We start from the raw sequence: 27,995 nt of genomic DNA, 5'->3' as shown, positions 1-27,995 counted from the left end.
CACCCCGAGAGCATCTCCAAGTGCCTCGCTCTCACACTTACCTGACCGTGGGCTGGCAGCGCCGGGTAAGCCATGGGCTGACTCATCACTCCCTTCTGCTTGATGAGGAGCACGCGCTTCTGGTCCTCACTCAGGTGTGCCCTGGGGGCCTGGAGCTGAGGTGGGGGCTGCTGCGGGGGCTGCGGCTGCGGGGGCTGCTGCTGGATGTAGGGCGTGAGGGGGGTTTTGTTGGGATTGGCCATCGGGGGCGTCATCCTCTGACTCAAGTCGGCATTAAAGTGGGTCAGAGGCTTAGTGTTGCCATAAGTCAGAATATTGTGCTGTTTGTTTAAGGAGTTTGTACCCATGTTATTTGGCTGCTGATTGATCATATTCAGGTGATTCTGAGGGAGGTAGTTATTCATTGTCGTCTTCTGCAGGTTGTTGGCCATGGGAGGCACTATAGGATTTTGGTTGTTAAAGGCTTGGGGGTACATCATGGGGCTATTTGGTTTTTCCGCCGGGAAAGCTGCTCCGTAGGGACTGGATGGAGGCCCTAAGGGAGACCAACTGGAAGTCTGATTTGAGTGCTGCTGCTGCTTCTGCTGCATGAGTTTGGCCCTTTGCTGCTGCTGTGCGGCCATCTGCTTGAGCTGCTCGGCGGGGGACAGGTCGGAGCCGGGCATGGCCCCGGGGCCCGAGCCCGCAGCGGCCACCGGCACGGCTGCAGGATTAAGGAGATAACCATTTCCGGGCCGAGACGGAGCCTGGCCCGGCGTGTGAGCTGGGTTCGGAGTTTGAGGGGACGGGACCGCACAGTTCGCTGGGGAGCTGGCAGGGTTGGGCGCCACGGGAGTGGTGGCCACAGAAGGTAAGTTGGTGGCCGTGGAGACGGTGGAGAAGGGAGGACCCGAAGAAGAAGGCCTGGCCTGGGGGGAGCCCAGAGAGACGTGCGCGAAGGGAGAGTGAGACGGGTCGCTCTTCACGCTGGCGCTCTCCTGGGACAGCGGGGTCTCTGTGGCCGGTTGCGAGAATTCCGGCTCCTTCTTCTCTTCAAAGTCTTCATTGAACAGGTCCTGTATGTCGTCTTCAGGAACGGTGTTGGCCAGTTCATCTATTAACTCCTGCCACTCCTGATCGTTCAGGTTAATGTCCGAGAACAGCTTGTTCTGATTGGAAAGAGAGGTTTCTGATGTGTCTATGCAAGTAGGGTCGTCCAGAGGTTCCTGTTTGAGATCTTTGCTCTGCAAGATGGTGAAGCTGTCCTCCAGGTCACTGCAACCGTTCACAGGAATTTTAAGTTCTGGGAGTCTCCCATTCTTACTCAGGTCTTCCAGAAGCCCAGGAGTGTGAGTCCCACTATTCTGCAAAGGCAAAGAAGGCTTCAGGTCAAGTTGGTGAAGCGGAGAAGCTGAAGGCAGTGGCATGTTGTTGGGTAAATTGTTGATGGCTTCCATCCCCGTGGGAATGTCCTTCCGTATCCGCTTGCTAGTTGGAGAAAAGCTTCCATCGCAAGCCCCATTCTGCTGGTCTCCATTAAGTGGTGATCGGGCTCCTTCCAACTTCCTTTTCACAGTCTCTTGGAGCTGCAAAAGAAACAGGAAAGAGAATGACTAAATGTCCAAGTCACAACTGACTCTTCAAGCATGGCGGTATGCATCGCTATGAACGAATTGTTTAGTTATTTAGAACATATCAGAAAGATGTTATATACCTAATTTCGAAACTGCCCAGCCTTCGATTCAAATTCTTTGCAAAGAGCTTTTATCCAAAAGCAGAGTTCACAGGACTAAGAGATAGTAAGCAAACCAAAGATTGAAGGGTGGAACAAAAGAAAGAAGCAGGCAATCAACGCTTGTCTTACTGGGAAGAATCATCTAGGAATATTTTTCAAATGAATGCTACATGTGAGACTGGGGCCAAAATGTGCCATACTCAAGAAAGGTGTTGATACCTATCTTAAATTTTTGTCACAGCTTAATTGAGAACATCAAGGAATTAACAATACTACAAAGCACACTGCAAATCCTTGAAGAATATGGCTTTTAACACATTTACTGATTAGCACAGAAATGAAGATTAATGGTTAACATAACCCAAAACTTCTTTTTGGTTCTTATTGTACTTGACCTGCCAGCATCTCATGACATAGTAGCCTGCTCTGTTCTAAAAGCAGGCATGATCACACTTTCCTGGACTTCCTTCTTTCTTTCCATCTGCTTGTTCTCTTTTGTATTCTTTTGTTCCCCTAAATGATGGCATTCTTTGTTGTTTGGTCTTAAGCTTCCTTTTGCCTCCAGGGCGCTGTACCTGTTGTTTTCTTCTCTTGGAAAACACTCCTCCCCTCTCTCTCCCCTTCCCTGGTAATGGCTACTCATCTTCCTGGTTGAATCTTAGATTTTACTTCCTCCAGGAAATCTCTCACATCCCCACCCCACCCCAATTACAATAGGTACCTCTTTTCATCCACCTGTACTGGGTTGGAAATTCTGGAATAAGTTTTTCCAAGCAACCTCTCCTTCCCCATCATAGGTTTCACTGTACACTGGGACAATTGCTTAAGTGTCTATTTAGCAAGCTCCAAGAAGGTCAGGGCTACGGCTGACTTGCTGACTATGCATTTGTGGGGTTGCAGATAGTGTTCAGTTCAGGTTCATAGCAGTGGTTAACAGGTGACAGCAAAGATGAATGATTCTATTGTCTAATTCACAGGTGCTGAAGGAGGTGAGTTTGGATCCAAGCAGGAGGCAACCCCACTGATGTGAAGGAATGCTTGACTTTGAACTTCTACATTCCTAGTAATGGGATATCTAACCCTGGAGAGTGCTGTGTCTGTTTAACTGGACTTATCTGCAAAGTCCAGTTAAGAAAAGTCTTGCTAACTGTGGATTTAGTAAGTATAAACCTAATTCACCTGTCTGTCCCTTTTCTTTTTGCCAGAAAGGGCCTGTCCTCAGGGCTCTAGTGAAGGAGGCTGACACAGAGGAGATCATGGGGAAACACCTGCTGCATGATGACAAAAGGAAGTCACGGTTGGGTTAGGAGGAGGCTCTAGTAACTGTGCAGAGTTGAAGGCACAAGGCAGAGAGACCTGGGGAGGGAGTGGGAAGCAGAGCAGCCCTGACCCGGGCCCTCTCCAATTTGTGGCAGAGCATCCCAGGATTGAGGCAAGAGAGGGACAGTCTTCCCTCTGGCCCCACACACGCACAGGGAGGCACACATGTAATAAAACCAACCTGGAGATGCCATGAGGGGTTCTAAGAAGTGCCACTTTATTGCTATCATCTCATAAGTAGAGAATTCCATTTTAAAAGGAAACAGAAGAGGCCTTTAAAAATCCAGTCTAACCTTTGCTCCAACACTTTCCTTTTTGAATCACACCACCAAACATTCTGTAGTTGCTTGGTAGACACTCCTGAATTGCTTGAAATCAGGCCATAACTAAGACACACTGGAATCTGACTTCAAAGAAGATACTGACTTCATCTGTTGTACAAGGCAGAAACTTCGAGAAAACGAAGCTATTTATTGAACAAACCGGGAAACGATGGTTCTGCTCTTAGGTATGGCAGACACTTGAATGTAGCTCCAACACATAGCGGCAAGGTCAGAAATGACAGGTGCAGAATTTAAAGTAAAACTTGGGCCCTCAGCACTTCTTGAAGGGATGTTAACCTTAAAAAAGTAAGCACTTGTCTTAAAGATGAGGGCTTCCCAGGTGGCTCAGTGGTAAAGGAGCCATCTGCCAATGGAGGAGAGCAGGTTCAATCCCTGGGTTGGGAAGATAACTTGGAGAAAGAAATAGTAACCCAGTCCAGTATTCTTGCTTGGAAAATCCCATGGACAGAGGAGCCGGTGGGATAACAGTTCATGGGGTCACAAAGACTTGGACACAACTTAGGGACTAAAAAACAACAGCAACTTAACAATGAACCTGACTTTATTTTTAAAGGTACAGATCCAGGATTCTGTTCTAGGCCATGAAATGGACAGGGCAGGATGGAGAAATGGAGACAAATGCTTTATTTATTCCTCTGGGAATAGTGGCGACTGAGACCATGGAGACAGACAAGTCTGGCTGGGAACCCCAAGGCTCACCTCTTACCAGCAGAGCAGGCCTGACAGGGGCGGCCGGGAGGGGGGCGGTGGGTGAGGCAGAACATGGCAAAAACATAGAAACAGCCTTGTTAGCCTTGGAATCAGAATGTCTAGCTTCAACCCCTAGAACCCCCTCTAGGAGTTAATATGTATAAATATTATCTGGTACTCAGTAAATATTAGCTATGATTGCCCTCTGAGCATCCCTGGTGGCTAAGATGGTAAAGAATCAGCCTGCAGTGCGGAGACTGGGTTCTATCCCTGGGTTGGGAAGATCCCCTGGAAGAGGGCATGGCAACCCACTCCAGTAGTCTTGCCTGGAAAAGCCCTGTGGACAGAGGAGCCTGGCAAGCTACCATCCGTGGGGTCACAAATATTAGGACAGAACTGAGCGACTAAGCACACACAGGATGCCCTCCATTAGAAAATGAGTTAGAGGGACTTCCTGGTGGTCCAGTGGTTAAGCATCCACCCACCAATGCAGGGGGCACAGGTATGATCCCTGGCCTGGGAAGACCCCGCATGCTGAGAGGCAACTAAGTCCACGACCACAACTGCTGAGCCCGTGCTCTGGAGCTTGCAAGTCACAACGAGAGAAGCCACTGCAATGAGAAGCCTGTGCACTGCAAGGAAGAGCAGACCGCACCGCAACCAGAGAAAGCCTGTGCGCAATGCAGACCCAGCGCAGCCATACATACATAATTTACAAAACTGAGACTTATGCGAAGGTAGGGGTTTTTCTGCTTCTTCCCACTGCTGGACCCCCAGTGGCTCATAGTACATACTCAATAAATACACGTCAAATGAATGAATCCTGGAAAACTTAAACTCTCCTAAACTCTGGTTTCTTCATCTGCAAAATGGGTCAATAATACCTAGATCATACAGTTAACTGTAAGGATGAACTTAAATGAAATAAAATGGAAAGCACTTAGTTTCATGCCTGGTATCCTGTAAGCACCCACTAAGCCTTAGCTATTATTATCTTAAATATGTGATTTAAAAGTTTTTTTTAAAAAATGCAGTGATACCCACTGAAACAATTGCAACTTAGTTTCTGAATCTCTAAATACATATAGGTACAATGATATATTTTTGTTCTCTAGCTTGCAATAGCCTAACGTTTTCCAAGCATCCCGTATAACTTTTTAAATATAAACAACAAAGATCAAATTTGCAATTCAAGCCTGAGTCCAAGTGCTAATACATTCGTGTCCTAGATTGTAGAACAGCGCTGCATGGTTGGGGCTCAAATCAAATACATTTCCAGGATGTGACCCGAATGAAGCTACTGAGTATTTCCTTTTCCTTGAGGGCCTAGAGTTCCCCACCGCTGGCCCCTTTAAGCCAAATCTTGACATATATTTCCTGTACCAGAATTGGGAATGGAAGAAAGATATTATAGAAGAAACATGTTACAGTTTTTCTTTTGTTGCTGTTCAGTCACTCAGTTGTGTCCGACTCTTTGTAACCCCATGGACTGTAGACGCCAGGCTTCCCTGTCCTTCACTATCTCCTGGAGCTTGCTCAAACGCATGTCCATTGACTTGGTGATGCTATCTAACCATCGGTCCTCTACTGCCCCCTTCTCCTTTCATCTTCAATCTTTCCCAGCATCAGGGTTTTAGTTGTGTCCAGAACAGCAGCGCCATCTCAGCATCCCTCCTGTGCCTCATCTTTGCTAGACAGCAGGGTGGACTGAGAGTCTGACTCCCTCCTTCTGTCCCTCTCGGGGGATGTAAGGAGAGTGGGCAGGAGGAGACAGGACCTGCAGGCTGAGGAACTCGCAAGCAGCAACTCTCCTGCTCACAACTGCCTACACATGGAAATGTCCTGGGGACTCCCCATGCCCCAGACTCAGGTCAGGGTCTCCTCCCTACTAACCTTATCTCAGGAAATCCCTGGGGAAACCATGGGAACAGTGAGAGCCTTTATTTTCTTGGGTTCCACAATCACTGCAGATGGTGACTGCAGCCATGAAATTAAAAGATGCTTGCTCCTTGGAAGAAAAGCTACGATCAACCTAGACAGCATATTACAAAGCAGAGACATTACTTTGCTGACAAAGATCTGTCTAGTCAAAGCTATGGTTTTTCCAGTAGTCATGTATGGATATGAGAGTTGGACCATAAGAAAGCTGAGTGCTGAAAAATTGATGCTTTTGAACTGTGGTGTTGGAGAAGACTCTTGAGAGTCCCCTGGACTGCAAGGAGATCAAACCAGTCCATCCTAAGGGAAATATTCATTGAAAGGATTGATGCTTAAGCTGAAGTTCCAATATTTTGTCCACCTGATGTAAAGAACCGACTCATTGGAAAAGACCCTGATGCTGGGAAAGACTGAAGGTAGGAGGAGAAGGGGACAACAGAGGATGAGATGGTTGGATGGCAATCACTGACTCAATGGACATGAGTTTGAGCAAGCTCTGGGAGTTGGTGATGGACAGGGAAGCCTGGTGTGCTGCAGTCCATGGGGTCGCAAAGAGTTGGACGTGACTGAGTGACTGAACTAAGCTGAACAGGAAGTCCCTGGTCCTGCTTCCCAAAGATGGAAGCCTCTTAATATGATCTGTGCCCTCATGGAAGAATCACAGGAGCTCTTCACCGAGTGTCGGGTTCCTTGTTCCACTATTCTTGTTTTATTACATGCACACGTTTCCTCCCATTTAGGGACACTGCGGGGCCCGGAGCTGAAGTCATCCACTGCTGCGACAGTGGGGGCCTCTCGTGTGTCAGTTACTCTGAAGGCGACAAATCCTCCTCCACAGTGATTCCAGCACCAGGCTCTCACCTACAGTGTGGCCTGATGGCTGTGTTTCTGTGAAACTCTGTGTATATGTGTGTGTGTGATAGAGTTGAAACGGGGAGAGACAGAATGGTGTGGGATCAGTGATATGACATCCAAACCAGTAGTAATAAGAACAGCGAAGCCTTTGGGGTTATAAAGCGCTTTTATGCAGGATCATATATTATCCACATAGCAAACCTCTGGGGAAGGTCATGCATGTGCTGGTCTGATGGCTTTACAGGAGGTGAAATGGAGAGGGCGGATGATACCCAGAACAAGGAGGAAGATGGCTGAGATGACCGGACCTCTGCTGACATTTCCAGCAGATTCTAAACGGTGCATGAGAAAGACATTCTTTCTTCCTGTAGACTTTTAGCAGTGCCAGGATGCTACACAAAACAAAACAAAAAAACAAAACTCAACTCTTATTGACTGTCCCTGACTTTGCATGAAATTGAGGAGGATCTGGGAGCTTGGAATAAAAATGATGATCCTGCTATTAAGATGATGAAGATTTTAAGATGGAAGATATTGGGGGTAACCATCAGATTCCTGTCTCCTTCTCCTACAGAGTCTAAAAGGTGGGAAGGATTCATTTGAACCACCTTATAGAGGAGGACATTAGGCATAGTGAGATTAGCACTGTGTCCCAGATTATAGTGCCTGGGGTGGGGGGGGTAAGGGGGGGCATTCAGTTCAGTTCAGTTCAGTCGTTCAGTCGTGTCCAGCTTTGTGCGACCCCATGAATCGCAGCATGCCAGGCCTCCCCGTCCATCACCAACTCCCAGAGTTCACTCAGATTCACATCCATCGAGTCAGTGATGCCATCCAGCCATCCCATCCTCTGTCGTCCCCTTCTCCTCCTGCCCCCAATCCCTCCCAGCATCAGAGTCTTTTCCAATGAGTCAACTCTTCTCATGAGGTGGCCAAAGTATTGGAGTTTCAGCTTTAGCATCAGTCCTTCCAATGAACACCCAGGGCTGATCTCCTTCAGAATGGACTGGTTGGATCTCCTTGCAGTCCAAGGGACTCTCAAGAGTCTTCTCCAATACTACAGTTCAAAAGCATCAATTCTTCGGTGCTCAGCTTTCTTCACAGTCCAACTCACATCCATACCTGACCACTGGAAAAACCATAGCCTTGACTAGACGGACCTTTGTTGGCAAAGTAATGTCTCTGCTTTTCAATATGCTATCTCAACCTGGATTCAAATTCAGACTCAGGTGACTGCATAAGCACTTCCCCTCATGCAGGTGGTGAAGCACAGCCATGCCTTCATCAGTGACCCTGGGATCCAACGCTAATCATGATCAAGTGTTTTCAGATATTTTCAGGACTCATCCTTATTCCACCTTCTCCTCACCACCTAAAGCCAACTGCACCTCAAGGACAAGTGTTCTTATCACTGGCGATTTTTACCTTAATAAAAGATTTTTATCTCATCTTCCACTCCCAACGGCACTCCCTTAGTTCAGATCATCAACACTGCTCTCGTGATTTTGGCAGCAGCTCCTGACTAGCCTCTCTGCTCCAGTCTCGCCTCTTCTCCAGTTGATTCTCTCTGTTGTCTCTCTGTTGGGGCTGTGATTTTTCCTTACAAAATGTGAACCCAGTCTTCACTTGCAGCTCCTCTGGAGCTGTCTGCTGTCATCAGCATCATCTCAGCCTCACACGACGGCCCTCCACAACTTGATCTTTACCACTGCTTGCCTCTCCAGTCTCAGCTATCACCTTGAACCTTCTTCCCCACTTTGGCCCTCCAACTCCAAGCAGATCGAAACCTTCAGCTCTACTTAAGTCATTTGCCATTCTCAGGACGCACGGTGTTTGCTGTCTGTCTCTCCGAGTCTTGGCATATGTTATACTCTCAGCTTCTTCCCCAGCTTCTTCCCCCAGCCAATTCTATGTGTCCATCACCATGCAGTTTAGCCATTAGGTTCTATACAGTCTCTCATGACAGCTCCTCTGCACACATCCTGAGAGACCACCGAGGGGCTTCCACAGCACCTAATACACATCGTACCGTAACAGCTTGCCTTTTCCTTCATAAGATTGTAGGAATGAATGAAAACTAGAAAGATTTCTCAAATAACCACCCTCAGTTTGTGTAACTGATCCCTAAAGCAGGCACTTGAAAATGTTGGCCTGTACGGTGTTTTAATGACAAGTAAGTAAATGTATGGTTTATTTTGGTTATTTTAACAGTCTGGAAATGGCCCACAGACTGTCCCTTCCGTAAGATGTTGGAGAACTCTATGGATCCAGGAAACCTATGTTGAGAACAACTTGAGAGCATATGAAGAGCATCATGGTGAGGAAAAGTGAATTTGAAACCCAGAGACTTTACATAACATTACCAGGTTCACAGGTTTTGACATGTTTGTGAACTCAAAATGCTGGATATTTTCATAGTTGAAAATTTTAAATTTCCTTACACAGGTTTCGAGTGGTTTTCACCCACCAACGTGCTCTTTCCAACCAAAAGTGTGGGTGAATTTCCTTCTCCAAATAGTAGAGATATAAGTATACAAGAATTAAAGGTGATTGGCAGGTGTTATAAGTAATTTAGAGGCTCCAAGAGAATATTCTGGTTATTCTAATCTGCTCTGGTCAAACCAGAAGATGATTCACAGAATCAGTTTTCATATGGTTATTTTCTTCTCATTCTATCAGGACATAATAAGCATATGAACACATGGATAAATCTGACTTGCTTATTTAATATATTTGATGAATGACCCAGAATATTCATGTGTGAGATATATTAATTAGTAGAATACAAATAGAGTGGAAAACGTTTCCAGAACTGTCTTCTAGATTCAGTGTCCTTAGAAAGGATCTTTTGAGGTTTCTTTAGAGGTTCAGTTTTCTAGATCAGTGACTTTACAGTGACTTGGGAAGCTATTAAAAATGCAGGTTTCTTGGTCCCACGTCCTCAGTGTGATTTTATCCCCCAAGGTGGGGCCCAGATTGGGACACAGACTGGTGCCACAGGCATCTAAAGAAACTTAATAAAAACCTCTGATTTCTCTGAGTTTTTCCAACAGTCTCAGGTTTTAGAAGTTCCTATCTAGACTAACAATTCTGTCAGATTCCTGAAATTCTGAAGTCGTCCGTTTGATTAAAAATATATACGCACACAAACCTAATGAACATCAGTATCAGATGGTCCTGGGAATCCCCTGGTACCCCATGGTTAGGACTCAGTGCCTCACTGCTGTGGGCCTGGGTTTGGTCCCTGGTCACGGAACTAAGGTCCCACAAGATACAGAGTGGCCAAAAAAAACCCCAAAACAATAAACAAAAAAAAAACAGAAAAATATCATATGTTCCCGAGTTGACTGGTGATGCTCTGGGACAGCTCATACGCAAGTTCAAGAAACAAAGCTCTAGATGGAGATATTTCCAAGCACAGGGGAGCTTGAGTCCTATAGGAGCTTGCTGAATTTCTACAAGACTTTACATGAAAATGTTTAGTTTTTATATTTGAGGTTTCTCTGAGTAGGATAATATCCTAGACCATTTTCTCCCTTCGTATTATACACAATTACCTTCATTTTCATTTCTCACGAACTGAGGGTGTGTTGTATGCCTGATGGGTGGGTTCATTCCCAGAAAAAAGACCACGTCAGAAAGCGAATGTATGTCAGAGGTATGTTGAGAAAAGTCGAATATGTTTGTTTTAAGGGAATCTACGTGAAGAGTCTACATGTCCAGATGGCATCATCAACTCAGTGGACATGAACTTGAACAAACTCCAGGAGAAAGGGTAGGACAGGCAAGCAGGGCGTGCTGCAGTCCACGTGGCTGCAAAGAGTCGGACATTACTTAGCAACCGAACAACAACAACGTGAAGGGTACAGCAACCCGCATAAAAAAGGTAAATCATATCATAACTTCTGAAATCCGCTTTGTCAGCCTTTACACTCCTCACATTATTTTAGAGAGAAAACAACTTTATTACCTAATAAAATTCATATGAGTTTAAATACAGACACACAGAAAATCTGCCTGAGAGCCCAGAGTTTAAAACCTCTACCTGTGACCATTCCAGGACACAGCTTCTTAGGACCTAATCAAGAGGAAAGGTGGGTCTTTGGAGGGGATGTCAGTTAAAAACCTGACATCCCCTCTGGTCCCAGTCTAGCTGTTGGGAGTCAGTGCTTTCAATGTCATAGTTCAATCCTTGGTCTAGGAACTAAGATCCCACCAGGGCAGCACAGCCAAAAAAGAAAAAAACAAAACCTGTGTTCTGAAATGCTCCAGGAAGAAATGGATCATCTTCAAAGTGGCCTCGCCCTCCCAGAAAGCATCTGAAACCTCAACTACATAGGCTCAAGAGAATGCTGGGGCATTGCTGAGCCCCTAGCCCAAAGGAAGAGGACCAGGCAGAACGTTCTGGGAGACTTTGAGTTTAGCTTTAGAAACGACCATGATCCTTTACTTTTTGCTATCATATATTGTATTGCTCAGTCACTCAGTCATATCCGATTCTTTGTAACCCCATGGACTGTAGCCCACCAGGCTCCTCTGACCCTGGAATTCTCCAGGCAGGAATACTGGGTGGGCAGCCATTTCCTTCTCCAGGGGATCTTAGTGACCCAGGGATCAAACTCGCATCTCCTGCATCGGCAGGTGGATTCTTTATCACTAGTGCCACCTGGGAAGCAAACTCTATTCCCAAATCATCTTAGATATGTACACACAAGAGTGGTGGTGCCCCTTTCCAGTGTTCGGAATGCGGATGCCCGCCCAATTCCAGCTGCAAGCCGCTAAATTAAGACATTCTTTAAAAGCATTTTAAGTCTTTTGTGTGTGGCTGCATTTTTAGGTACCCTTTTATCCTTCAGTTATGCCTAAACTGCACCACCTGAACCCACAACAACACATTGAGAATGGGTCATAAAACATCAGGAGCAGTGGCAGTCAAGGCCCTTAACACTGAGAAATGCCGAGTCCCAAGGTGTCCTCAAATCTCCATGTTTCCAAATACATGAATGTCGGTAGAGGCTCTTGGCTTTCTCTTGATTAAATAAATAACATACATTTTCACTGCAAGTCAGGTGAATTCTGTGTACTCTTTATATCTGAAGTAATGAAGTTTTTCACAAGCTCCATATATGTAGTTCAAATTGGTATTTCAGTGAATTTATTAACTTTGTTGAAACTGAGACTATCTCTACAAATGCCAACTTTCAAATCTCCTCCCATAGTTTTCAATAGAAAGACCTAACTGGTAAGTTTTTATTAGAAAATCTGGCTCACTGAAGATATTCTAGTCCTTCAATCTTCTAATTGGTTGAGACCTTGCAATGTACCAGGCATCATGCTGCAGGCTTTATGTATATTGCTGGTGACGGTAGTTGAGTCACTAAGTTCTGTCTGACTTTTTGTGGTCCCATGGACTGTATAGCCCACCAGGCTCCTCTGTCCATGGAATTCTCCAGGCAAGAATACCTGAGTGGGTTGCCATTTCCTTCTCTGGGGGATCTTACCCAGCCAGGGATTGAACCCGGGTCTCCTGCATTGCAGACGGATTCTTCATCAATGGAGCCACCTAGGAAGCCCGATTGTTAATCCTCACAATACCCCTGTGACGGAAGAGAAGTGGCCTCAGAGACTGTGGTCATTTGTCCCAGGACACACAGCAGAGCCTTACTTAGTTCCATCTGCCTCTCAAATCTGCATTTTCACCGACTGCACTGTTCTGCATCTGATAACCCCTGTCCTGATCAAACACGAGCAAACCTGGCTCAGAAATTCTGGGAAAATGTTTTCGACACTGGTGTCGTGACGGGCTAAGGAGGATGTGTTCACGTGTTTTGAGTCAGAGCTGCCTGATTCACAGAAAAGCATCGTGCTCCTCTACGAGGAAAGATGTTACTCTGCAAATTTAGCATGTGTTTGAGAAGTGATGATAGCTGTAGCCTTGAAAACTTCAGGAGGGAGCAGATGTGTGCATCCCTTGGCAGCTTCCTTTGCTCAGTAGCTTTCTGTAGGAAGAGCTCCACTGAGATCCGCAGTTGCCATCAGAATTCTACAGTCTGAACGCCGCACTGCTCTGTCTTTTCAGATACATAAACATGCACACACACACACACACACACACACACGACACTACATCTAAGGACAAGAAACAATTTCCTTAGGAATATCTCCCCCTAGAATGTCTTGCATACATTAGCTACTCAAACACGCCTGTGTGCATGACCTTGTATTACAATCTGAAATTCCTAATGGGATTTTATTTAGAGCTGTAAAGAAATGACAGCAAAGGAGGTCGGGGAAGAAGAAGGGAAAACCGTAGGGAGGAAGAGGGCAAATGGAAAGATCAGATCTTATCTGCGTCCTTCACAGCTGGAGCCTTACACCGACAACACAGACCGAAGAACAGGCATGTTGGAACGAAGCGTGAGGTTTCAATCTGTTTATTTTCTGGGAGAAGGGAGGCAGCAGGAGAAATACTTCAGGGAGGCTGAGCACTTTTCTCTCCCTTGGGTAGGAATCAAGAATATTTTTATTTCACTGTTTACTCAACATGTCCCTTCTTTCTAATGAGAAATTCTCCTTTTTGCTTATAGCCCCTTCCAGGAGTACCTCCATCGCACTGGCGTCCTGTCCCACCACTCATGGGATGCAAACAGCCCCCAGCGCCTGGTCCTGACACCGCTTTTGAATAAAAATCCAAGCACGTGTTTATCTCCCTTTGGAAAACAAAAGTATTGAAATAAGATCTCTGAGTCTATTAAAAGCCTCTTGTTTCCCTCAAGGAGGTCAGACATTGCTCTTTCTTGTGAGTTGGAGTTTACAGACAGCAAAGGAAGAGAATTTTTCATATCTCTCTCTCTCTCTCTCTCTCTCTCTCACACACACACACACACACACACCCCATCTCAGTGAGCAGACAGGACGTTATTCTTATTCCTGGATGGCGTCTGACTCCCACACCTCCCTTTCTTAGCAGGTTTTTGCCCCAAAGCTGAAAGCTAAGGGCTCGCCTTCAGTTGCCAGCAAAGAGATCACCATTATTTATGTCTTCAGAGTAACTTTGTCCACAAATAGGAGACAAGGCAGAAAGAAGGAAAGGGTTTTTCTCTCCAGGATGAATCTCTCGGGGGTGGCAAGGTCCATGTGTAGACAGGCGCGTTCTCACTTTCAGGCAAACACAGATATGATTTAACCGGCTCTGAGGATGTTCCAGTGGGCAGAGGCAGGCAGGGCACCACACACTCAGCCCATAAACAGCAGAGCTCCGGAGGCTGTCATCTGTGGGGAGAAGCTGCTCAGCTTCATCCCACCAGCTGAAATTCATTTTTCAAAAGAAATTAGACCAAGGTACTGTTGTTATAGCAACAGTCAGAGTCACTTACACAGCCTCTTTCCCACAACCTCTCTCTGACTTCCTGGGCAGTGATTTTAGTTATGCACGGGGAGTGACCACGGCTGAGCCGGGGTGGACCCTTCCTTTGCCCTTTAAGGAGTGGAAGCCGAAATCCTCTATTCCAATCTAAAGCTAAAAGATCAGACCCTCATGTTTTACAGAGCTCTCCCAGTCCTGAGAGTCAATAAACAGGGAAGATCAGAGAAAAAGCCTTCGCATCTGATGTTTTCATCTCTTGGGTACTGGACACGCGACCACTGAATTTTCTGGGGTCCCCCACGTACTAGTTGTTTCACAGTGAGAATTTCCAGTGAGTCTGGTAATGTTGGCCATCACCACCACATTCTGAACTGCTTTATTACTTTCATCCTCTGAGATTTTATTCTTGGGGGTGTGGAACTCCCAATATGATAGCCTAGTCCTAGCCCCTAGAAACAACCATCAGCTCCAAAGTGCCACTTTCTTAATGAAAATGTATATCTCTTACCAAACCTTTAGAGCAAATAACCTACTCAGGAAGACGGCAACATAATAGTGGTAAAAATCTATGAAGCCAGTGCTCATGGTGAACGTGAACTGTGTCCCTCCCCAAATTAATACGTTGAAGTTCTAACCCACAATAGCTTAGGATGTGAGGGTATCTGGAGAGGGGGTCTTTAATGAGGCCCTACGGGCATGCCCTCATCCAATCTGACTGGTGTCCGACAAGATGAAAAAATTAGGACGCAGATAACTCACAGAAGGAAGACCACGTAAAGACACAGGGATAAGATGGCCAGGGACAAGCCAAGGAGAGGGACCTCAGAAAAAAGCAGCCCTGCTGACACCTTGATCTTAGACTTCCAGTACCTGTAACGAATGCATTCCCGAAGCTGAAGCCACCCAGTGTGTGTGCTTTGTTATGGTAGCCCAAGTAGACTAACGCAACTGACAATCTGATTTAGATGTATCTCTGTTCTCTCAGTTAGGCACTCAGTCACTATTTTAGAGGAAAATCCTGCAAGATGTGTTCACACGTGGATTCAGTGAATGGAAACCCTATAGCATGCCGAGTTCTAGAGCAGGCACTGGGGACTCCACTGTGAATAAGATTCAGTGTCTGATCTCCGGAGTCTTCAGAGTGGAGGGGAAAGAAGCAGATGAACAAGGACAAGATAATTTGAGGTAGATGCCTGTGCTGTGGAAGCACAAAGTGCTTCGTGCTCGGTTGCTCAGTTGTGTCCGACTCTTTGTGACCCCCTGGACTATAGCCTGTCAGTCCAGCTGAGGTAAAGCTTCCCTGGGGGACTGCCATGTAAGCAGAGATGTGAAGGAATCACAGTGAGGAGAAGACACCAGAGGAGAAGAAAGCATAGCTTCTAAGGGAAACCCAAGTGGGGGCGCCGGGCTTGAGCCAGAGTGTGAGGGGGAAGCACTGAGAAATGAGGCTGGAGCACGGAGAGCTGTACAGATTGTGGAGGGTTTGTCTGCCACGTTAAGAAGTTTGGACTTTATCCAGAGGCTTTGAGAGGCACTGGAGGAGCAGGGGTCCCTTGGAATGCTGACTTCTGATTGTACAGTGATAGACACTGGTTGCAAACGTCAGATATTTGAAGTGATCGTTATCGTGAAGTGAAGCTGCTAAGGCTGCCATAACAAAACACCTGGGAGGCTTAAACAGCAGAAATGTACTGTCTCACAGTTCTGGAAGTCCAAGAGGAAGGAACTGGCAGGCTGGGTTTCTCCCAAGGCCTCTCTCCTCGGCTGGCAGGTGGCTACCTTCTACGTCCTCACATGGCCTTTCCTCCTGTTTGTGCGCATCCCTGGTGTCTTTCTATGCGTCCAGATTTTCTCTGCTTAGAAGGACACCTTCATTAGATTGGACAAAGGCCTATCCTAACAGCCTCATTTGAACTTTATCACCTCTTATAAGGCCGTACCTCCAAATACAGTCCCATCCCAAGGCTTCAACATATGAAATTTGAGAGAAGACACCATTGTAGCCCATAACAGGATCCAATATTCTTCCCTGAATGTCTGATTCTGCCAATGGCTAAAGTCACCCTTAACTTACACACCAATAGAGCACACACTTGGTCTTGAAGCAAGAACCTCAACAATTTTATTTGGTACAGAGCTGAACACTCTGTTTTTTCAAACAGTGTTTGTCTCCCAATTTTACTCTCAAATTCAAAAGAGACTTCATATTGGCCCCTGAACCATTAGCCTAGGAGCAGAGTCAGAGATGACTGTGCTGTGCTTAGCCGTCAGTCGTCTCTGACTCTTTGCAACTCCATGGACTGTAGCCCTCCAGGCTCCTCTGTCCATGGGATCCTCCAGGCAAGAATACTGGAGTGGGGTGCCATGCCCTCCTCCAGGGGGCATGCCTTCCCAACCCAGGGATTGTACCCAGATCTCCTGCACTGCAGGCAGATTCTTTACCAGAGTCACCAGGGAAACCCAAGAAAACTGGAGTGGGTAGCCTATTCCTTCTCCAGGGGATCTTCTCGATCCAGGAATCGAACCAGGGTCTCCTGCACTGCAGGCTGATTTTTTACCAGCTGAGCTACCAGGGAAGCCCTCAGAGATGACTGACTCCAAGCAAAGCCTCGGAAGTAGCCTGTCATGATTTAGAAGCTTCTGAATAATGACCAGCTGTTCTCTGAAGCTTAGTAAGTGTTACATTACATTGATAATTTATCTGACTTCATAGAAACATCTGGAGGGGAAATCAAGGCACCAAGAGACAAGGGCCACAACCTATTCAGAGAAAGCACAAGGAATGATAGTCAGAATTCCCGCTCCAGCCCCATGCTATAAATTACTTTGCCTATAACAAATTCAGAGTTTGTCAACTTTCTGTTCAAATTGTGGTGCGTTGTAAATGTACTGTAACAGTGCACAGTCAAAAGTATGTATTTCAATGGTTTTATCTTTCTTACCTAGCCATCCAGATATTATTGATGCAGTTTTCACTATTGATGCAGTTTCCATTATAATGCCACAGTGAAGTTTGCATAATATTTTCTGTTACCATGTACTTTTGCATGGTTATGACTCTCTAAAACTCCCCTGGGACAGAATTTTTTTCACCTCGGTTTCAGTTCCGAAGTAAATTTTTTTGGTAACGACAGATGATGACTTTGGGGCTATTTTGAAGTTATGTGGATGTAAAAGAAAGGAGGATTTTTTTTTTTACTGCAATGAATATTTTGTTACCTTTTGTTTAATCAAACACCACAAATCAAAAAGAGCTGAACATAAAAGTATCAAGCAAGGAAGAGTAATAGATTTCACTGAAGACTGTCCACATTGCCAGATTTCACTAAATGACAGTATTTTAGAAATACCCTGAGTGCCCACAACTGAAAATGTCAGGAAGTTGAAAAGAAAAACTATGCACGTGGCGTTTTCCAGATTGCCCCAAAGCACAGCAAATAAACAAACTTAATTATGTGATCAGGCCACAGTGACTTAACCTCTCTGGACCCCCGTTTCCTCAGTTATAAAAGGAGAGGGCTGGACTACCTGATCGCCAAGGCTTGTCCCAGCTCTGTTTGGACCCTGGATTCAAATCAATGACTCACTTTCAAAATCACCCTGGAAGGCCCTGTGAACTCAGAAGGGTAGCTGTATTTGGCAGGTAGTTACTGAGTAACCGAGAGCTTCATTTTAAGGCAGAGAGCAGCAAGGCACTACACCCTTCTGCAAAGGTTCCCCAGCTTTAGTAAATCGGAAAGAAAAATTAAACTAAATAGTAATCACCAAGATCTTTTTTAAAAAAACCAGAAACCCAAGGGCGTAAATCACATGGGTCATTTAAAAGAATTTCTCACTTCCTGATGGTCTGCTTGGTGTCAGGTGCTGAGCTCGGTGTAGAAGACAGCAAAGATGCAGAAATTCAGAGCCTGTGCACATTTTCCGTCTGCTCTTAGTATCTAATGGATACTCTGGGAGACTGTTCCTGTTATGCTTAGTTAGCATCTGTCTGATGTAGACAACAGTGATGTTTCCATTCTGGTGACCATATCTTGGCTAACTTCGCTAATTTATAGAGTGGTGCATAGCTGTCTCTTCACCTCCACCATGAGTGGTTTTGACTAAATGACCTTAAATTACATGAAGCATCTAAATGCACCTGCTGGTTAACTGGATACTCCGCCAGGTTACAGGTAGGAGCAGTCCAGCTTTGCTGTGTGTGGATCACTGTGTGTGTCACCTAGAAGATGCAGATGGGTGTGAGTCTAATAATCTCAAGGTTGGAGTCACAGGCACTGGGTGCTAGAATTACATCTCTCATGACCAGGCTGTGTGTTCTGTGGAGGTCAGGTATCTGTTCTCATCCTCCCTTTTCTCCTGGACAAAATAATCTCCAAAATCCCTTGCAGATCCAACAGCCTAGAATTCTAAAATCTCTAGGTCACCTTGGATATGGATGAATGGCATTTCAGGTTTCCTCTCAACCTTGTGGTTCTTTTCTAAAATATGCAACTAATTCCTAAATTTGAAAGAATTGAAAAGTTTGCATTGATCACTGTTTCTACACTGTGTAGTAAAACTTGATTAATTTAATTTCTGCTAATTTTGCCTTTAGCTGTAACTTGGCTAAGGGCCAACCTGATGTTTATCCTGATGTAAAAAAAAAAAAAAAAAAGCTCACTAGTAAAAGAATAGGTATAATAATGATTATAAGGGGAAATGCTTAACTTACTTAAGATAGAAACAGGTTTTAATGGACTCAAGGACTCAAGTCCGTGATACAGGTACTATGATTCCTTCCCATATATTAATTAAGGTAGTTCCTGAAGATGTTTATTTATTAATCATTTGATGCTCTAGTTTGGATTCCAGTTGTTACTTTCAAATATCTCACAGGTACTATATATTTACTGCTATAACTCAATTCAGATTTTTCTCTTTTGGGGCAGCAGTTTGCCCAAATTAGTTTAAATTAGGGAGAGTCTATTGTGCCCATCAATGCCTCATCTAAATGGCAGAAATGATGACTATAAAATTTGTCTTAGCTTTGTTGGGACTCTGCAGCTTACCATTTAGTCTGAGCCTCGTAAAGAATGAACATGGAATGATTAATGGCCATTACTGATTTCTTACAGCTGTAACTTATCAGAATACGTATATTCTAATACTGTACCCATGGTAATTATCTCATTACTATGAAGTGTCACAGAAATGCATTATGTGAAGTACACGTTGAATCAAACTTAGCAATTTCTTTTTATGTTCAAAACCCTGAGGCTTAGTGTTCTCTAATAGTTGGAGCTTTGCATGAAAGTTGGGGCTTTGCAAAAAGAGTGGGGGGCTTTGCAGGGGAATAGGGCTTAGCATGGGAGTCATGCACATGAGTTGCAGTTCGTGGGCAGAGGCATCACCAGCTTTGTGCCTCTGGACTCTCTTTGAAACACTTCTGCACCTTAATTTCTAATTTGAAAATGGGCATATTTGTGCATGACCCCTGCTATACCTCATAGCAAGGCTTAAGCAGATTAGGTCTATAAAACAGTTGGTCACCAGGAGGAAAGGCATTAAGGAAATTACTCAGCACACAACAGTGGTGAGTTCTCCAACTGCATGAATATTTAATGAACAGGTACACATAATACTTGACATTTCTGTGGAGCTTTTCATGCAAGCATTCTTACATTACTTAAAGAAATGCATGACAACAATTATGAGAGACTGTAGAAGATTAGCTCATAGGCCAGAGAGGGTAGAGATACAGAAGCTTTGTTTCTAATATCAGGGTGTTCCAGAGGAATTAAACATCCAGATCCAGTTATCCCACAAACCTGAAGATACGGCCTTAGAAATAAGGTGATATTTATTCGCAAGTCAGCCACCCATACATCTGAGATGGCCTACATAGCGTCAGAGCAAAAATTCCCAAAGGAGGTGAACACATGGTTGGAGACAGGTCCTCTTAATTAGATGAGAGAAGCCAGCAAAGAGACAAACAATATCAGTGAGAGACTAAAATAAAACATCATCATGAAAGCGGGACAAAGCAAAGAAGAACAATTTGTGATCAGCTTTGTCATGCCAGTTGCAGCTCTGAAATGAAAACTAAGAGTCCACTAAATGAGTATCAGAGTAATTCAGTGGGAATCTAAGAGCGGGTTCCTCTAGGACACCCAACAGCATCAATATCACCAAGGAACTCGGGCATGCAAACTCTCGGTCAGGTCTCCAGACTTCTGAATCAGAAACTCAAAAGGTGGGGCCCAGAATCTGTGTTATAACCAGTCTGTCCCCCTCCCCGAAACAAGTGATTCTCCTGGTTTGAGAATCCGTATTCAAGAACAGTGCTGTCTGGGACTTCCCCAGTGATCCAGTGGTTAAGACTTAGCCTTCCACTACAGGGGGTGCAGGTTTGATCCCTGGTCGGGGAACTAAGATCCCACATGCCTTGTGACCAAAACATGAAAACATAAAACAGAACCAATACTGTAACAAATTCAAGAAAGACTTAAAAAAAAAAAAAAAGGTTCACATCAAGAATAGTGCTGTCTGTTCAACAGAACTTACTGAGGTGATGAAGACGCTCTGTATCTACATTTTCCAATCCATTAGCCTCGGGCTGTCTGTGGCTATTGAGTACTGGAAATGTGGCTAGTCCTACTAAGGAACCCAGTTTTACACTTCATTCATTTTAGTTAAATTTAAAATCGCCGCAGGCAACTAGCAGCAACTCTGTTGGAGAGCAAAGTTCTAGAATTCTGCTGTGAATGGATACCAGGTTTTGGGTCAGTAAGAGAAGCAAATGGTGAAGAATGGAGATGCTGGCATGGACTCTTCTATGGATAAAATATCATTTGGAAGAGCAGGAGAGAAAAGGCATCATGGCTTCTAGGCCAGGAGGTGAAGTCAAGGTTTTTCAGGAAAAGGAAGGCCTGGATGGTTCCACCGGTGAAGGAAATCAGACAGCAGGAGAGGCGGGCATTAAGGGGGGACAACCTGTGGCTGACTCATGTCAGTGTGCGACCAAAGCCACCACAGCGCGCACTAGCGTCCAGTGAAAATAAATAAGTTAATTTTTAAAAAAAAGACAGGCGGGACACATGAAAAATGGTGCAGCAAATGTCTAACTGCGGCAAAATATCCATGATAGAAAGGTTACCATTTTAACCATTTTCAAGTGTACAGTTCAGTGGTATTAAGTACATTCATGCTGTACAATCATCTTCACCATCCATCTCCAGAACTCTTTTCATCCTGCAAAACTGAAACTCTATCCCCATTAAACTATAACCTCTTATTATCCCACCTCCTCAGACCCTGGCAAGCACCATTCTTCTTTCTGTCTCTACTAATTTATTCTAAATACCTCACATAAGTAAAATCATAGTGTATTCGGTTTTGTGTACGTGACTGGACGATTTCATTTAGTGCAATACTTTCAAAGTTCATCCACACTGCAGCGTGTGTCAGAATTTCCTTCCTTTTTCAGGCTGAATAATATTCATATATATATATCTCACTCATCTGTCCAAGGGCGTTTGGGTTGCTTCCATCTTTTGGCTACTGTGAATAGTACTGTTATGAAGATGGGTTCATAAATGTATCAAGACCTTGCTTTCAGTTCCTTTGGGTAAATACCCAGAAATGGAATTGCTGGATCATACAGTAGTCCTATTTTTAATTTTTTGAGGAACTACCACACTGTTTCACATAGAGCTATAGTATTTCACATTCCCATTGAGATATCTGCTTTTGAACCAATGAAGAATGGCCTATCAGAGCCACTGAAAGATGGTTCTAAAGGCAAATATATACTGTATATATACTCTTATATATATATAAGTATATATATATATATATATATATATACTCTGGTGGCTTCGTGATAAAGAATCCACCTGCAATGCATGAGCTGTAGGAGACATGGGTTTGATTCCTGGGTTGGGAAGATCTCCTGGAGGAGGGCATGGCAATCCACTCAAGTATTCTTGCTTGGAGAATCCCATGGATAGAGGAGCCTGGTGGGCCACAGTCCATGGGTTGCAAAGAATCAGACATGACTGAAGTGACTCAGCACGCGCGCGCACACACACACACACACACACACACACACACATCCACATGCAATAGAATACTACTCAGTCATAAAAGAATAAAATAACATCATTTGCAGCGACATGGGTGGGCCTAGAGATTATCACACTAAGTGAAGTAAACCAGACAGAGAAAGAAATATCATACAATATTGTTTATATGTGGAATCTAAGAAACAATACAAATTAACTGACTTACAAAGCAGCAATAGACTCACAGACATAGAAAATAAAGTGAGGATTATCAAAGGTGAAGGGAGGATGTAGGGATAAAATAGGATAATTTGGGAGATACACATTATTATATATAACACAGAGAAGCAACAAAGATGTACTATATAGCAAAGGGAAATATATTCAATATCTTGTAATAACCTATAATGGAAGAGAATCTAAAAAAAGAATATATATATATATATATAACTCAATAACTTCACTGTACACCTGAAACTGTAAACCAACTATACTTTACTAAAAAATTTAAATAAACAAGAGAAAAACAAGGGAACGTTCCCAGATCTCTGGGGCAGAAGTACAGCCAGGAATGTTACAGGACATAATTGTGCTTCCCCATAAAAGATGTGCTGAAGTCCTACCCACAGGACCTTAGAATGCGACTCTTTGGAAAGCGAGTTATAGATATAATTCATTAAAATGAAGTCACGCTGGAATAGACTGGGCTCCTAATCCAACATGTGTGGTGTCAGTCTTATAAGAAGACGAAGATGTGATGGCACGGAGATGCACGGAGAGAGTGCCAGGTGGTGACAGAGGCAGAGAATGGAGCTATGTAGCCGCAAGTCAGGGAGTGCCGAAGAATGCTAGCAAACCACGAGAGGCTAGCAGATGGCAAGGGAAGAGGCTAAGCAGAGTCTCAGAGGGAGCAGGGCTCTGCTGACACCTTGATTTTGGGCTTCCAGCCTCTGGGGCTGTGAGACAGTAAATCTCTGGTGTTTTAAGCCAGCTGGTCTGTGGTGCTTCATCATGGCAGCCCTAGGACCTAATACGGCTGCAGAGTATGAATCTGCAATAGGCCAAGGTCATCCCATGCCAAGGCCAAAATAAGTATTCACAAATTACTGTGCATCCAACCCACCAATATGCTTCCGGATACACTGGGATAAGACAGGTTACCAGTCAATGTAACCTATATTTTGAATCATAGTACTTGTTAAGAGATTGTCTTCCTGTCTGTCTTTCACAAGAACAAATGGTACCTGCACATAAACTGCATGCTTCTAAGAACCAAGGGAGGAAGGAAATCCCAGAGTAGACGCATGCGGACTAGTGTACAAACAACACCTTGTGACTGTCATTACCTGGACACTGATCTGAGTTTAATTCACTTATATCTGACTCCTGAATTTTTCTCTGGGTTATTAGTCTGAGTATGGCGCTTGCTTCACCTGTAAAAACCCACTTTCTCAAATTCTTAAGTTTGTCTGCTTTTGCTGATTTTGGACTTTAAAGGTCCACAATTTCAGGGAATGATTTCAGTGATTTTGGGGAACTAGCAATACAGTTATATTCCTAATTTTACACTTGAGTTTTATGGGAAAAGTCAGCATTAAGGTGATGAGAGTCTAGAGATTAAGTCATTTAAGAAAAAGCTGCCTGATACAAACAGGTGGATAAATTCAGACTTTATTTTCTTGGGCTAAAAAATTACTGCAGATGGTGCCTGCAGCCATGAAGTTAAAAGACACTTGATCCTTAGAAGAAAAGCTATGACCAACCTAGACAGCAGATTAAAAAGCAGAGACATTACTTTGCCACCAAAGTTCCATCTAGTCAAAGCTATGATTTTTCCAGTAGTCATGTATGGTTGTGAGAGTTGGACCATAAAGAAAGCTGAACACCAAAGGACTGATGCTTTTGAACTGTGGTGTTGGAGAAGACTCTTGAGAGTCCCTTGCAATGCAAGGAGATCAAACCAGTCAGTCCTAAAGGAAATCAGTCTTGAATAGTCACTAGAAGGACTGATGCTGAAGCTCCAATACTTTGGCCACCTGATGCAAAGAACTGACTCATTGGAAAATACCCTGATGCTGGGAAAGACTGAAGGCAGGAGAAGGGGATGACAGAGGACGAGATGGTTGAATGGCATCACTGACTCGATGGACATGAGTTTGAGCAAGCTCTGGGCATTGGTGATGGATGGACAGGGAAGGCTGGCGTGCTGCAGTCCATGGGGTTGCAGAGTCAGACACGACTGAGTGACTGAACTGACATCCAGATGGTGAGTGGTAAAGAATCTGCCTGCCAATGCAGGAGACACAAGAGACACAGTTCGATCCCTGGGTTGGGAAGATCCCCTGGAGTAGGAAATGGCAACCCACTCCAGTTTTCTTGCCTGGAGAATTCCAGGGACGGGGGAGCCTGGTGGGCTACAGTCCGTGGGATCACAAAGAGTCAGACACGACTGAGCACACACATACCCAGACAAACTATAATCCAAACAGATACACACACTCCTATGTTCACAATAGCCAAGACATGGAAACAACCTAAGTATCCATGGACAGATGAATGGATAAAGAAGATGTGGTGTATATATATACACACAATGCAGTACTACTTGGCCATAAAAAAGAATGAAATAATGCCATTTGCAGCAACATGGTTGCAACTAGAGACTATCACAATTAGTGAAGTAAGTCAGGAAGAGAAAGACAAATACTACATGATATCACTTACATGTGGAATCTAAAATAAGACACAAATGAATGTATCTACAAAACAGAAACAGACTCACGGACGTAAGAGAGCAGACTCTTGGTTGCCAAGGGGGAGGGATGGTGTCGGAGGTTGGGGTTAGCAGATACAGTTCAGTTCAGTTGCTCAGTTGTGTCCAACTCTTTGAAACCCCATGGACTGCAGCATGCAAGGCTTCCCTGTCCATCACCAGTCCCGGAACTTGCTCAAACTCACGTCCATTGAGTCAGTGATGCCATCCAACCATCTCATCCTCTGCCGTCCCCTTCTCCTCCTGCCTTCAATCTTTCCCAGCATCAGGCTCTTTTCCAATGAGTCAGTTCTTCCCCTCAGGTGGCCAAAGTACTGAAGCTTCAGAATTAGCATCAGTCCTTCCAATGAATATTCAGGACTGATTTCCTTTAGGATGGACTGGTTTGACCTCCTTGCAGTGCAAGGGACTCTCAAGAGTCTTGTCCAACACCACACTTCAAAAGCATCGATTCTTTGGTGCTCAGCTTTCTTTACGGTCTAACTCTTACACCCATACATGACTACTGGAAAAATCATAGCTTTGACTAGGCAGACATTTGTCGGCAAAGTAATGTCTCTGCTTTTTAATATGTTGTCTAGGTTGGTCATAGCTTTTTTCCCAAGGAGCAAGTGTTTTTAAATTTCATGGCTGCAGACAACATCTGCAGTGATTTCGGAGCCCAGGAAAATACAGTCTGTCCCTGTTCCCACTGTTTCCCCATCTATTTGCCATGACGCAATAGGACCAGATGCCATGATCTTAGTTTTTTGAATGCTGAGTTTTAAGCCAGCTTTTTCCCTCTCCTCTGTCACTTTCATCAAGAGGCTCTTTAGTTCCTCTTCACTTTGTCATAAAAGTGGGGTCACTTGGGTATCTGAGGTGATTGATATTTCTCTCAGCAATCTTGATTCCAGCTTGTGCTGGAATTGACCATCAGATACACATACAAACTATTTTATACATAGAAGAGGCAAACAACACGCTCCTACTATACAGCACAGGGAACTATATTCAGTATCTCATGATAAACCATAATGAAAAAAACTATAAAAAAGAGAATATATATGTGCATGTATAACTGAATATGAATAAGTGTATAGCAGAAATTAATACAGCATTGCCAATCAACTATACTTCAGTTTAAGAAAAAGAAAAAGCTGCTTGGTTATGAATCCTGGCTGAGTCTCTGCTGGAGGCAGATGTACAGCGGTTGCGAGAGGTGAGGGGTGTGGGGTCACCACTGCCATTTTCTGCAGTACAAGACAAGAGTCGAGATCCCTCAGATATCCTAAGAGGAGAGTGGTGCTGCTGCACCCTGGAAGGGGAGCTCAGCGATGGCTGATGTGAAAGCAATGTGGATTATTTGGTTGAGCTGGATAATCTTGAGTGTTTGCCAAGTCAAGACATAAGTCATAAAAATAAAGTCTTTCCCCTGCTGCCTGCTTGTCCTTTTCCCTTGAAAACATACCTCTCGATTTTGCTAAAAATTCACTTACATCCTAGTAAAAAAAAGGAAGAAAAGAGTTGCAAACTGCAGTTACAAAGAAAAAAATCCAGAGAGAACTCAGTATTTAAATTTCTTGACAAGCAACATATCCAGTTAACAAACTCTGTCCCTCCTCCCTCCCTCCCATCTATGGCCCCTTGCATTAAAAAAAAAAAAAAAAAGAGCAATTATATGCTCTGGCTTTTCTTGAAAAGTCCACAGTAAAAGTATCACTGTTCCAAAATTCCAAAGCAATTTCACAATCCTAATGAAATGAGGGAGGAAATGGTTCTTGTTGAAGTCTTGAAAACAATCACCCCATGTTGCTATATGAAATATCTGTATAAATTGAAAAGGCATTTGCAAAAATTAGTTTGTTCCTTCCACACATCATTTATGCATCATTTATGCACTGGGCCCTACATGAGAAGTTCGGGATACAGAGATGAATAGGCCATGACTGGTCTGGAAGAGCTCACAGCACACGGAGACGGTCATCATTATTCATCACAATGTGGCCAGGCTTCCCATGCTTTCTTCCTACCCCCAGCACCAGCTTCAGGAACCTTGATTTTAATTCACAAAGAACCATATTGTGGGGAGAGGGGGAAAAAAAGAAAATGACCATAGTAAATCCTGCGAAGGTGGCAGGTCTCTCTAGAAATATAGCTACTCTGTGAGCTTAGACCTCCTTTGAACAAAGGGGAGGAAGAGGAAAGAACACAGTCAAAGACCTAAGCAAACTGTGCCAGACCCAACCACGACAAGCGCCTGGAACTAAATGAGAGAAATTCAAAACTAATGGGAAAAGAAAATCATACACAGGGTAAAAATGAGCTGCAAAGGAAAACAAAACAAACTGGCAGAGACTCAAAAGCATCTTTCTCTCCTTGTCTTTGCAGAACTGCCCCCAGAATTACATCTGAAGAAAGACATTACCTTCAGCTCCACTGGAAGCGTGAGGCTTCACAGACAAATTCACCCAAGTCTGGAATTGATAACCCAGCTTCTACATATTTCGGTTTTAACTCAGATGAGCCCACGTGAACATCCAAACTCAGATTTTTCTCATGTGGTTTTACGCCTGCTTAGACTCAGAGGCTGCCGAGAAAAGTATATACACAAGCAAATGACTCCCATGTAGCAAAATCATTCTGGATAGTTTATTACTCTGTGCTCAGTTGTTCAAGGAACAAGGAGAAAGGCTTGAGAGCTTGATCAGGAAAATACTACATTTGTCAACTGGCAGCAACAGCATGCCAACACAGCCTCTTGAATTGACTGCTGGATGTGCATCAGCTCTCAGCAAAGGGAAGGATTCAGCCCCCTCTCTGGAAACAGACTCATGCTGAAAAATTAAGTTAATTTCCTTCAGTTAATTAAACCAGTTTCCTTATTAGCAAAAGGAGATGACCAGTCTAGTCTACATCTAATGACTCACAGAATGATGAGGCTAGCTAGCCCCATCTCTATATTTAAACTTGACTT

General features: G+C 44.2%; 1 protein-coding gene across 3 annotated transcripts in view; it reads right to left on the bottom strand.

Annotated features, from left to right (window-relative positions):
• Positions 1 to 27,995, bottom strand: part of MAML3 (mastermind like transcriptional coactivator 3) — a 450,956-nt gene that overhangs the window by 180,581 nt on the left and 242,380 nt on the right. For all 3 annotated transcript variants that reach the window (XM_027956264.3, XM_042234330.2, XM_060400653.1), the window contains exon 2: positions 42 to 1,565. In XM_027956264.3, coding sequence (XP_027812065.2) covers positions 42 to 1,565 — 1,524 coding nt within the window. The remainder of the gene's footprint in view (positions 1 to 41; positions 1,566 to 27,995) is intronic.

The sequence above is a fragment of the Ovis aries genome, chromosome 17 (assembly GCF_016772045.2).
Source record: "Ovis aries strain OAR_USU_Benz2616 breed Rambouillet chromosome 17, ARS-UI_Ramb_v3.0, whole genome shotgun sequence".
NCBI classification, from domain to species: Eukaryota; Metazoa; Chordata; class Mammalia; order Artiodactyla; family Bovidae; genus Ovis; species Ovis aries.
This window is presented reverse-complemented; position numbering and strand designations above follow the sequence as displayed.